We start from the raw sequence: 13,139 nt of genomic DNA on the forward strand, positions 1-13,139 counted from the left end.
CGTTTCTTCGTCTGCCCTAATTGTTTCCGCTGCCTTCTCTATGGGTCCCTGAGAAACGAGGGTGGCATTTCCTCCCCCTTATTTAAAATATGCCATTCTGCTTTTATTGCTGGGGCTAAACAAGTCCCGCAGCTTTCCAAGAATATATATTCTTGCACATAAAACACTCAGCAGAGCTTCTGGGCTCAAAGACATTGCGCAACCCTCCTCTTTTTGGTCTGTCCTTATCTGCTCCCAAATAAAACCCTGTTTCCTTCACCTTAACCCTGTCCTTTGACCAAAATGGTGCTGATTAAAGGGATTTTTCCCCCATACAAGCTGCATTCACAAGAGGGATGTTGCCAGCACAGCTACAGGGGGTCTTATCTTCTCCCCGCTCTTCCACGTCTTCAGTCCTCCTCTTCAGGATTCCCACATTTCCCCTCGTTTGTTCTCCCCGTTTCTCCTTCCTCCCCATGTCCCCCAGCCTCCTATTTCTCTCTCCTTCCCTGACATCTCTTCCCTCCCATCCCTCATCCCTCCTCCATCCGTTTCCCCCGTACAAACCACTTCCCAGTTTGTCCCAGTCTCACCAAACCAAACCACTGATTTCTTTTTGCAGAAATGGAGACCAGATATGCAGATATGGAGACCAGAAGGGGACTTTTATGAAGAAATAAATCCCCTTCTTCATAAAGGACTTCTCTGGTTGGATCTGGCCTCACAGAGCTACCTGGATGGAAGGGTGGTGTGGGATCAGGATCAGGATTTGGGTGGTGAGAGCCTGTCCCAGGTTGGGCAGAGAGGTGGTGGATGAACCATCCCTGGAGACATCCCAGGCCAGGCTGGACGGGGCTCTGAGCAACCTGAGCTGGTGAAGATGTCCCTGCTCATGGCAGGGGGGGCACTGGGAAGGTCCCTTCAACACCAAACATTGAATGATTTTATGATTCTGTGATCTGGCCCCATTGCTCATTCAACAAGGCAAAAATTCTAGAAGAATTAGGAGAATAATCTTAAAAATCCTAGCGTCTCATTATACTCTCAAAGACCCTTTTTTTTTGCCTCAAAAAGGCTGACGCTTTTAAAAAGTGAGAGTGATTAAAAAAAAAAAAAGCAAGACCCATGTTAGAAGATACAATTTTCCTTTCCAAACAGCACCACCCTCCCTGCTCCTCCGAGTGCAGCTGGGAAGGTTTTTCCTCTCTCTTCCTCCGAAGGAGACAGTAAAAGGCAGTGCCCTCTTGAAGTTCAGACGTTAATTACCCTGCTCGAATAGTTTTGCTAAATTACACAGCATGGCCCCAGGAGATAACAGGCGCTAAGAGAAGGGAGGGGAGTGGATACCCGTCTACGCACTGCGCCGCAGACTCAGACGTGGGGGAAAGGCAATGAGACGGGGAGTACTTATCCTCCACCACCCCGAGGCTTTGCAGGGAGCAGGGAAGCTGTGGGAACGTGCCAAGATTTTAAACGATGCTGAAATGGGACCGGCTCTGCCAACCAGACTGGAGGTAAGGAGACAATTCCTGCACAGAGAACAAATGTCCTCCCCGCTGCCAGGGCTGGTTCATCGCTCCCGGGCGTTGCCGACTGCACACGGTTGGTAAAAAGATCATCAAAACATTTGTCTTGGGTCAGGTCAATGCCCACATAGTGTAGAATCACAGAATCATTTTGGTTGGAAGAGCCCCCCAAGATGCTCAGGGTGATGCCCCCAGGGACAGCCTCAGCAGCAATACCCCCCCCAAACTGGAGGGACCTTCTGAGGAGCGGCTGAGGCACCTGGGGGGTTCAGCTGGAGAACAGGAGCTGAGGGGACACAGGGACACAAAGAAACGGCCTCAAGTTGCACCAGGGGAGGTTGAGGTTGGATCTGGGGAACAATTTCTTCCCCAAAGGGCTGTGGGGCATTGGAACAGGCTGCCCAGGGCAGTGCTGGAGTCACCATCCCTGGAGGGGCTGACAATATAGAGATGAGGTTCTCAGGGACATGGATTAGTGCCAGGGGTGGGTTAATGGTTGGACTTAAAGATCTTGAGGGTCTTTTCCCACCAAAGTGATTCTACGATTCTGTGACCTCCGTGAATTGGTCCTGCAGCCACAGCCTCCTGCACAATGGAGTTCTGCAGTTTAATTAGTCTCTCTGATGAGCTGCTTCTTGAGGTTTGCTCTGAAGCTGCCCTAACAGCCCTGTGCGAAGCACCAATGGGCGCTGAGAGTGGGACGGTGCCACAGCAAGGCTGCTCCCTGTCACCTCTGGAATCCAGTCACCTTGTATCCATGCTAGGACATCATGAAGTGGACAACCAGATGGGTAAAAAGACTGGTCAGATGGTTGGACTCAGAGAGCTGTAGCTATTGGGTTACAACCCAACTCCACTGGGAGTTCAGTGGTGAGGAGAACTGACGTCTCTATCCTGGGACCTGCATCCTTATCCATGAGGTGGAGGAGGTGAGGAGCACGCCCTTGAGGTGTCTGCAGATGACATCAAGTTGAGGGGACCACTCAACAGGGTTGCCCTTGCGGGACCCCAATCAGCAAGGTGCCTTGAGGAGACCACAGTGACATCACTACTTGGCATCTTCTCGAGCTTTAGGTTCCGCAAGCCAGTTTTTCCACCTCCTTGCTCTGCTGCCGGAGGCAACTGCTCAGGTTACCTGGCTGTAAAGCCGGGTCTGATGGCTGAATGGTGTCATAAAAACAAACAAATGCATCCAAAGCACCACTCAACAACAACCACCTCGTCTGGAAGTGGCTCCTCCTGGCAGAGGGATGTCAGGAAGGTGGCAGCTCCCAGGCCCAGACGCATCTCCTGGGTTGGTGTCCCAACAACATCCGATGAGGACGAGATCAAGACACATGAGGAGTCAAAGCTCGCTGACACCACTCATACGTCCTGGCTTCTGCAGAGCATGACCATGGCTGCAAACTGGCTACAATCCTTCCTTCCCTGAAGACCTGAACCATCACCAAGAGGTGGGCCAGGTGCCGCAGGACTCAGTCCTAAGTGAATCATATGATCATAGAATCATTTTGGTTGAAGGAGACCCTCAAGATCTTCGAATCCAACCACTAACCCAACACTGACACTACCCCATGTCCTTGAGAACCTCATCTCTGCATCTGTTCAACCCCTCCAGAGATGGTGACTCCACCACTGCCCTTGGCAGCCCGTTCCAACACCTGACAATGCTTCTCCATCCCAGAAGCACCAGAGGATGAAGCTGTGTTGGCCCATGCCATGGGCTGGTTGGCCGATGCCAACCCTGTTGCAGCCATGGGCAGCACAGACCTGGATGAAGACCAGCCAGCTCCAACCATGCTTAGGAAAGAGCTAGAAAAAGCAAAAGTGGTGATAGTGAAAAATAGGTGGGAAATAATATTATTTATTATCTCAACGTCTTCAGTAGCCACAGGGCACTTGTTGCACCAGGCTCTGGAATGCTCCTGCCCCACTGATGGTTCAACTGACATTTGCTGGTCCTTGGTCTTATCCCATTTTTCACATCTTGCTGACTCTGCTGAAGGCCACCGAAAAGAAGAAATACGGCCAGGCTGCAAGAACCAAAGTCCCTTGGTTGTTCTCCTGGTTTAAGTTGCTTTGGGGGCTGTGCAGCATGAAGTATTGTTGGAGCGGGCCTGAATGTGGTCCTTGGTGTTTGGGCATGGGCTTTGCAGCTGGAAGGATGGCAATACGCTCACTCTTCATCATACTGGAGGGGCAGAAGATGTACAGGGTCAATTTTGGCGTGGTTTTGTGAAATAAAGTGAGGCCAGAGTTGAGTGCATTGTAGGACCAGGAGAAGACACTGAGACCACCTTCAATGTTGATCTTAGGGCTGGGCTTGGACACCCCATTTCCCTTCTCCAACTTCAACCCTGCACTATTCCAAGGAGAAAAAATGTGTTTCCACCTCAATCACCACCCAAACTCGTCGTGTTCCACCAAACCATTTTAACAAGAGCTGGACCCACCTTTTACTTCTGTTGGCGAACCACCTCTTTGCCTAAAATCTCAACGTTGACCCCAACAGAACTCGTTGTGAAGACACTCTCTGCCTGCACAAATCTCACCCCAAGCCCTCAGAATGGTTTTGGAAATTAAACTTTTTCATTCTTTGGGGATCCAGCTCCTGGGAGAGGCAGTCACCATGTCAGATGTGGTGGTAGAACCTTCCTTCTCCCCACACCCTGTTCGCCAGCAGGACACTCAGGTGATGGGTACAGAGGACGCAGCAGATCCCCCTGGGATGGGGGCTCGGTGTGGACCACATTTGTGCCAAGAGGCACAGCCATTCCCTTGGCTCACAAAACACTGCCAGGGGAGGCGGCAGCTCTGACCCGAATTTCCTTCATCGTGATTAAGCACCCGTTGCCATGGCTGACATCAAAACGCAGCGGTTTCTGCCCGTGTCCCCGAGGATGGTGATGAACACCGGTTTGATTAACCAGCAAACCTCAGCATTTATCACTCCAGCCTCGCCTGACATGAACTTCTCTTCTGATTTTTTTTCTTTTTTTTTTTTTTTCCCAGCCCACAAAACCAACCCATCCACAACGCTCAATAAATAACACTGGCGTCGTCACCCGATGCTCCAGCAACGTCCCAGCTCCTCCTCACCGGGCCGCCCCTCGCACTGATGTCCTCGCTGCTCCCTCCCACCCCGCCCAGCTCCACAATTAATGACGGTGTTAATAAGCTTTACTGAAGGGGCAGGGAAAAGCAAAGGAGCTGGAGGGAGGGAGCTTTACAGGGGGAAGGGAAGAGATGTTCCTGCCTCAGTCATCTGGCAGCTTTACCCTTCCTTTTGCTCACCCCCTCGCTGACCTTTGGCTCAGTCTGCCAAAGTTCTAAAGGAAAAGGGAAAAAAGGGAAAAAAAAAAGAGACAGAGAAACTAAAAATCAAGAGGAGCTGAAATGACAGGCAGAGGGAGAGATGTTATCTCGCCTCTGGTAATGATTTATCATCAAACGATAGGTGGATGGGGCAGAGAGAGAGTGTGGAGGGCACTGGTCCAAGGAGGAAGGAGCGAGGAGTCAGGGGCTGGGATTGTACACGGGGATTTAAGTGTTGATTAGCAAGAAGGAGAAGAAACCATGATGAGTGCTACTACATCCTGCAAAACCCATCCTGAGGCAAGGGGAGGAATTCCCGTGGTTGCCGGCTGGTCCCAAACTGTCTGGGCCATGGGGATGTCCTCTCCTGCCCTGGGCCATCACGTGTTTCATGAAGTTCACCAAGGGATGAGCGCCTGTTAGTCACAGAAAGTTTCCCCCATCTCACGGAGCACCCTGAGCAAACTCATTGACACATAGTTTGGGTTGGAAGGGACCTTTAAAGGTCATCTAGTCCAACTCACTGCAATGAGCCCTGTCTTCTCCTAGGTGTGGATGGAAGAGCTCACCACCACCTCCTCGGCTGCATCTCCAGCCTGGCTTTGGCTCTACCAACCATCTCAGAGCCTGGAACACGTAATTGATGATGAATAGGTGGTTTTGTACTCCTGGGTTGGCCCTATGTGTCAGGATTAACTGACGGCGGCAAAAGATGTCAGCAAGATGAAAACCCATTCCAGAGCCAAGGAAGAGGAATGGTGTGAGTCAGGGTCAACCTCTTTGGGGCAGGAGATCTGGAAGACTCAGACTCACCCATGTCAGCCAAGCTAAGAGTCTTCTTCCCTGACAAAGGACAGCCTGGGGACAGAGCAGTCCTGCTAAGGAGCCAATTTATGCATGATGTCTTGATATAATTAGTAAAAGCTTTTTACGGAGCTGCCCTGTAGCAAAAAATATCCCTGATGCATGAAATTCATGTCTTTCCATGCACCTCTAGATCACCACTGTGTCCCTACACACCGGCAAGGTGGCAAGAGGGACTGTGACGACACGGCGAGGGCAGACAGGAGTGGGCAGGGAACAATCCCGGCAGAATCAGGGCTGGGCTGTGTCACAACGGTGATGGGAAGCGGAGGGGAACAGGGACTTTGCCAGACACCAAGATCTTCACCAGAAGGTGACACATACCACTGTGGTCTGAGATTCTGGGGAAGTTTAGGCTATTCTTAGAATTCCTCATCCACCTCTGGATCTGTGTGCCTTGTCACGACGCCTGGACTCTTTCTCATTGCTACAGTCACTGTCTGCGAACCCTCCCCACAATATTAAAGTGTTTATGATGTGCTTGCATTCAGAGAAAACTTCTCACGCGTGTAAAAAAGTCATCGCCGGCAGTTTCTTTACCCTTCACTTGTTCCAGGTCTAGCAGAGAAAACTGATTTTACAGCGAGTTATTTACAGCTCGACAGAGGCACCACTGACAATGTGAGATTCGCAGCTCCAACTCTTGGAGAAAGTCTTCTACAGACAGCAGCTGGAGACAAAACCATCTTTAAAGTAGGATGGGGCAGCGCCTTTTCCTGCTCTTTTGAACATTAACACTTGAGTTGCTTTTTCTGTTTGTCCTCACTGAGGTTTTTGCCATCACCCCGAACCATGGGGAGCTCAGGTTCTGAAATGTCCCCAGTACTGGTGGCAAGGCTGGGTTTCTGCTGCACTAAGCAGGGACTAAGGACATACGGGACCTCACCTCTCTCCCTTTTTCCTCCCCTCAGTCTGTGTCATCTATTCAGGTGGCTTTGCCTGCTTTTAAGAAGCTTTTTAAGCCCCTTCATTGGGAATTTTTGCTACGTTGGGATTTGCAAACTCCAGCATTGGCTCTCCAATCCCAGCTGTGGGGCTTTGCAAAGCCTTGGACAATGGGGTCCTGCTCGAAGCACGTGCTTTCAATGAGCAGAAACACAATATGCAGGAAAAGCCAAGCATCCCTGCAGAAATCAGTACTTTAGGGGTGAAAAGTGGTGATGCTGGCAAAGGAAACCTCTAGGGATCATCAAGCAAACATCTAAGAATCATGGGCATGTCAGCACCGCAACGCAACGGCTTGACCTGCAAGGTAGAGAAGGACAAACTCCAAAGGGCATTTACCTCCCTGAGGCAGGTATAAATGGGACAGACGAGGACTCGGAAAGGTTCTCCGGTGCTGCTCCTCATGGTGCCGAAGACTTCGCAGAGGAAGGTGATGAACCCCAGCCAACGTTCCACATCCCGCTGCTGCAACTCCTCCCGCATGGTGAAATCCTTCTGCAAGAGGGACGAGAGACAAGAGGCTGCATCAGCAAAACTGCGTGGCCACGGGAGAGGCAACGGCCATCTAGAGAAAGAACTAGGAGGAAATTGAAACTGAGGGTGGGGGGGAGAGGCAGACAGACAGACTGACTCTTTAGTAACAACGGGGAGATTACTCAACGCACGCCGAGCGGCTGGAATTTCAACACAGCAAAGCCACCAGAAAGCAGGTACTGTAGAAATATCACCAAGCCCTTGCAATAACTGTCATGGCTTGCGCTAGAGATGGCGTCCCCCGTGCCCTGCCCTCCCCCTCGGACGGACGCAGGGACTCTTTTCCATCTGCACAACCAAGACAGAATGAAAACAAGAACAAAGAAGTCACGTGAAATGCAGAAGGAACGCAAAGAATGCTGGTGGCCATGTTGGGCTTGGTGGGCCAGGTGGACCTGTCCAGATCTTTCACCCCATTATATTCAATATATATCCAGTATATTGTTTTACACTGAGGGTTGTGAGAGCCTGTCCCAGGTTGGCCAGAGAGGTGGTGAATGAATCATCCCTGGAGACATCCCAGGCCAGGCTGGACAGGGCTCTGAGCAACCTGAGCTGGTGAAGATGTCCCTGCTCATGGCAGGGGGGGCACTGGGGGAGTTTGGAAGGTCCCTTCAACCCAAACCACTTGATGATTCCACGATTCTATGTCTGGCTGGGGGTATCCTAATGGTCTGGTTGCTCCCTGGGGTCTCATGAGATTACGGCAGAGCCTGGCTTGCTGCCCGACCTGAAGATCAGGGCAGCCCAGGCCTGGAATTAAAAGGTCACCTTGCTCCTCAGCTGGTGGTTGCCATGACCAAGGATTATTCGAATGACGTGATTTATGGAGCAACATCAGGAGGAAGTGTGAAGGGAGATAACCGCCTCCCCATCAGTCCTCCAGCCGGGGAGAACAAAAAGCGATTTACCTGAAGGGAGGAGAAGAAAAGCAAATAAAAACCTTTCTAGAGGGTGGCACAAGAGAGTGAATTGTACTCAGAGCCCAAAGGGTTTCCCTGGGCTCTTAGCGATGCTGTGGAGCTTCTTGCAAGATGTCCCATGCGACTTCACCTGCCTGTCTCCATAGTGACCTTTCCTCGGTATTAAAAACCAGCAGACACCAAGTAGGGTAAAATGAGAGAACAGGACAAGTTCGTTCTCAACACCGCATGTTCCCGGTGCAGGTTGTACAACATTTGAAACCCAGCGACTAAATCAATTATCTTCTGTATCTTGTTCATCTCGGTTTATTCCTATTGCCTGAGACAAAGGGCTTTCGCTGCTGCAAACACTTCGACCCCTGGCTGCACTTTGCGAAGCCTGGGAGATATAGAAATCACCGCACCAAAGTTCATTCTCATGGTCCTGGACAACACACCGGAGATTTTTCTTTTGAAAACAAAAAGTAACGCAACTGCTAAAGAAACCCAAGCCAAAGCACAAAGCTTATTTTCCTGACACAACCATAGAAGATCCAGACAGGAGTTATTTAGATGTTTCATTACAAAATGAAAAAAAAATGCATTTGCATATGCAGGAAAAAGACTTGTAAAATAATCGAGGCACTTATTAACCAAACAGCGATGACTAATTCCTCCCTACACCCATTTCTATAAGACAATTGCCCAACTGTGTCTGCAACTCCCAAGTCAATCTTGCAGTCAAATCCAGATTCTCCAGGGGACTTTGTGGAGTTTGTCCTTTCGTTGTCCAGCTGGTGATGGAGGAGACAGCGATTTGTCAGCTCAGGTTACCACCCCAGGGTTACCAAATTACTTATTCTGGGGATTTCGCTTGTAAAATAATAATAATAATAATAATAATAATAATAATAATAATAATAATAATAATAATAATAATAATAATAGTAATAACAATAGTAATAATAGTCTAAATGTCCTCCTGACTCTTGAGCAATTAAAAAAAATCATATGAGAGTACCCCACACCCCTCGTTCGCACCAGGGACCTCCTGGCCTCATCGAACCATAAGGTCACCAAGTTCTTCCCTGGGACAAAAAGCACCTTTTGAACCCTGGAGCTCTTCCTTGATGCCCCAAGGCTTCTCCATCCCCTGTCACTGGGATGTCTCCTGCATCTCACGCAGTTCTCCAGCCCCTGAGCCATCCTGCTCCTCCTACACTGGATGCCCACCAGCATCTCCCTTGTCCTGCCTGGGAAGGTCTACACTGATGCTCCTGGGGAGCTGGGATGTACTTTGGGATCCCTGGGACCTGCTTGGAAATTCCCAGTGGCTCAGGATAACCACATGGGCTGTGCGGTCCTGGATTGCTGAGAAAGAATAAAAACCACGGCAGGAAACCCTCCTTCTCGTTCCTCCTTCAGACACATCATCCTGCTTTGCAAGAGAGAAAACTGACTCTTTGACATTTTCTCTTAAGAAAAAATATTTTCTGAAAAAAACAAAAAAAAACCAACAACAAATTTCCATAAAACAACCACCAAACCAAACTCACCATGCGTAGGATGGGAGCTGGGCAGGAAAAGATGCCACCACTCTCTTCTTTTCATCCTACAGCACTTGGTGGGTGATGCCACCCAGCAGACATCAATGAACATTCTGAGCCCAACTTCCATCTGAAGAAGACTCTTGCAAAATAAAAGGGACTGGGCTCCTCTCCCAACTCTTTCAAGTCACTGAAAAGCTTGTGCAGACTTTGACGGACTCTCATGAAGGATGAGAGACGGGGACAGAATGTGAGATGGATGCAGAGGTCACAGCAAACGTTTTCATCCAGACTGTGATACTGCAGCAGCAATAATAGTTTTACTCCATTTGCTGCCTCAGGTTGGACCAAATTTCACACAAGTAGATCATCTGCAAGTCCTCTGAGAAGGAGGGTGAAACCAATTCCTTCGACAAAGCAGGAAAAGCACCTTCCCAGGGGTAGGAATTATGTTTTTTCACACATTCTTGCCTACAAGCAAGAGTTGAGCTCAGCAGGAGCTCAGCCTCCATGGAAGTGCTGGCAGTGCCAGCGCTCTCCTGAAGCACCCTGAGATACCAACTGCTTTAGCCCCACTAGGTGAAGTGACACTAGTGTCACCGAACACACAAGGAAGGTGGCCTGGGGAGCTTTGGCCTTTAATTTGGCCTTCAGACAGCAGGTTTGACCAGAATCACAACACGACACAACAAGCCAACATGAACATCTCCTATGCAGAGATGTCCCACCTCCCTTGACGTGTCCATGTTTGTGGAGGTCCCTGCTTTCATCTCTGATTGCCCAGAGAGGTGGTGAATGAACCATCCCTGGAGACACCCCAGGCCAGGTTGGACGGGGCTCTGAGCAACCTGAGCTGGTGAAGATGTCCCTGCTCATGGCAGGGGGCACTGGGGGAGCTCTTAAGGTCCCATCCAACCCAAACTGTTCTGTGATTCTATTCTATGATCTAAGTAATTCAGTCAATGGAGTTACAAGTGTGATTCACCTGGCTGCATGTCAACCGTGCCCCCAGCAGGACCTGTGACCCATCACTCTGGGCATGCAGAACATGGACAACTCAATGGTTTTTCCAAAGTGTGTGCAACCAAAATGGATGAACCAGACCAACAGCATGTGAGAGGTGAAGATTTGGCCAGCTGTGAGGAGCAGCAGAGGACAAAATCCATGTCCCACATGCCCAGGACACATCCGATGGAGCCATGCCCTGACCCGCAGACCTCCATCCCACCGAGGAGAAGCCCTGAGGAGGCTGAAGAGCCCTGAAACCAGGCAGCGAGGTCACTGCCCTGCCCAGTGAACTTTATTTGCTCTGGAAATGCCTTATGGAGTTATACAAAAATAACCATGGATTGGCTTGCCCCATGCTTAGGTGGTGATGTCAGGGCAGTGAGCAAATTATCTTTCATCAGTTTGGCTGTATTTTTAAACAGGAATTGTACTACTAATTTGGGGGTGCCCTGGCCTGGAGATAATCTGGGCGCATTGACTGGATGACCTTCCCTCAGCGCCTCTAGTTTAAAATAAAATGTATTTATACCAGGTAGCAGGGTTGACCTCCCTTCTCTGCCTGGTTTGGGAGAAGAGTTTATTGGGAAACCATGTGGCAACTGGGGGGATGCCAAGGGGACCTCCAAAGAGGTCTCATATGGGACAAGTTGGACTTGGTGATCCTTGTGGGTCCCTTCCAGCTCAGGACATTCTATGATTCTAATTTTGGGGCACAAACCTGGAGGTTAAGCACATGCATCACACTGGGTCTCACCACGCGCGATGGCGCGTCAGGGGTGGCCTGTGTTCATGCCAGTTGAAGATGTCCCTGCTCGTGTAGGGGGGTTGGACTAGATGACCTTTGAGGGTCTTTTCCAACCCAAACTATTGTATGATTCTATGATAGAGATGAGCCACGGCTCAGCCTGCCCTCTGACATCCCCCACTGGACAGTTTCTACCCTTGGCTAAAGCTCCTACCAGCAACAGGAACAGAAAAAATGTCTTTATTTTGGGGCTCTCCACCCTTGCACCCAAGTGAAAGCTTACCCTTCATCTCAGTGTAGATGCAGCTCATGCAACGCTATCCTTTCTTTGCCCAGAGGTGAGACCTCTCCAAGGACCAAGCTAGAAGAGCCAAGAAGTCTTGACCAGTCCATAATAGAGCAGGAAAATCCATCCTCTACCACTTTTGGTGGGGCAGTGGAGTCAAGTGTGATGAGCAGCAGAATTTTGTCATTGGGTCCAAGCCTTCGCTCCGGCCCCAACAGCTGCATCCCAAAATTCATCCCTTGGGAGTTCAACACATTTTTCCCCAGATCTGGGCCTACCAATTCTGTCAGCAGCAAAGAGGGCAAAAGTTTAGCATGGGCTAAAAATGAGGGTTAATTTAAGCATTGCCACCTTCTGATGGAAAATTAAATTAAAAAACAAAAAGACACATTTGGGCTTGTTGCTCTGTAAACACTGGGCTCTTCCTCTGGCAGCTCAGCTGTTGACTGGGTCATTGTCAAGGAGGCAGGAAATACTGAGTCAGAAATACTGCGTAAAAAGAAACACATAATGCTTAGATATCAGCGCTAGGCGCGATATAAAAAGTGGAGAGAGGCTGTGCTAAAATACTTGGTGTTGCTGGCAATGTGCTACAAAAGGATTGAGCCTTAAATGGCTCTTTGGAAAGGGCCTGAGACAAATAAAACGGGGTTGGAGGAGGAAGCTGGTGGGAAGAGGTTGGGACAGTGTCCATCCTGTGTCACACACCCTCTGCCTGGTCCCTCCTCAAACCCTCCTAGAAAGGGCTTCAATAAATGACATTTTGCACATTATTCCCTGTTTATAATTTAAATAATACTTGTATTAAAGTCCTGGCTTGGAGGAGGAGTGTAGCTTTGCTTTCTGGGGAGCACAACCCAGTGAGATGAGTAGTTTATGGCACCGATGTGCGGAAGAAGCTCAGAAGGTGCTGGAGAAACCTGTGGCAGCACCAAAGACTGAATGAACACCTCCACCCATGGATGCTCAGGGTCTCACCGAGCACCTCCGAAACAGAGCTATCACCCACCACATCATCGGGAACATCTCACCCCAGATGGAAACCATCATACAAGCTCCTCTGTTGTGCTAAGCCACGCACGAGGGACATGAGGTGGAATTATTCCATGGGCTCTGCCCTTTCTCCAACCACCTGCAGCAACACTCCTGGCCAATCTGCCACCACTCCGCTGACACTCCTCGAGGGCTCAGCCATACTGAGATGCCACCAAACCATCCCTGCCTATGCTACTGCCAGTAGCATGGAGGATGTTGTCCCTTCTCCCAAGCAAAAGTGACAGGACGAGAGGAAATGGCCTCAAGTTGTGCCAGGGGAGGTTGAGGTTGGATGTGGGGAACAATTTCTTCCCCAAAGGGCTGTGGGGCATTGGAACAGGCTGCCCAGGGCAGTGCTGGAGTCACCATCCCTGGAGGGGTTGAACAGAGATGAGGTTCTTATGGACATGCGGTAGTGCCAGAGGTGGGTTATGGTTGGACTTGATGATCTTG

At 49.9% G+C, this 13,139-nt stretch overlaps 1 protein-coding gene across 11 annotated transcripts in view; it reads right to left on the reverse strand.

Moving 5' to 3' along the window:
- The window catches only part of CTIF (cap binding complex dependent translation initiation factor), a 152,333-nt gene that overhangs the window by 14,518 nt on the left and 124,676 nt on the right, over positions 1-13,139 (reverse strand). For 10 of the 11 annotated variants that reach the window (XM_065046832.1, XM_065046835.1, XM_065046834.1 and 7 more), the window contains one exon: positions 6,969-7,124. In XM_065046832.1, coding sequence (XP_064902904.1) covers positions 6,969-7,124 — 156 coding nt within the window. Of the gene's footprint in view, positions 1-1,487; positions 3,697-6,968; positions 7,125-13,139 lie in introns of those variants that run through there. The other variant, XM_065046842.1, reaches the window with a different exon arrangement.

The sequence above is a fragment of the Columba livia genome, chromosome Z (assembly GCF_036013475.1).
Source record: "Columba livia isolate bColLiv1 breed racing homer chromosome Z, bColLiv1.pat.W.v2, whole genome shotgun sequence".
Lineage (NCBI taxonomy): Eukaryota > Metazoa > Chordata > Aves > Columbiformes > Columbidae > Columba > Columba livia.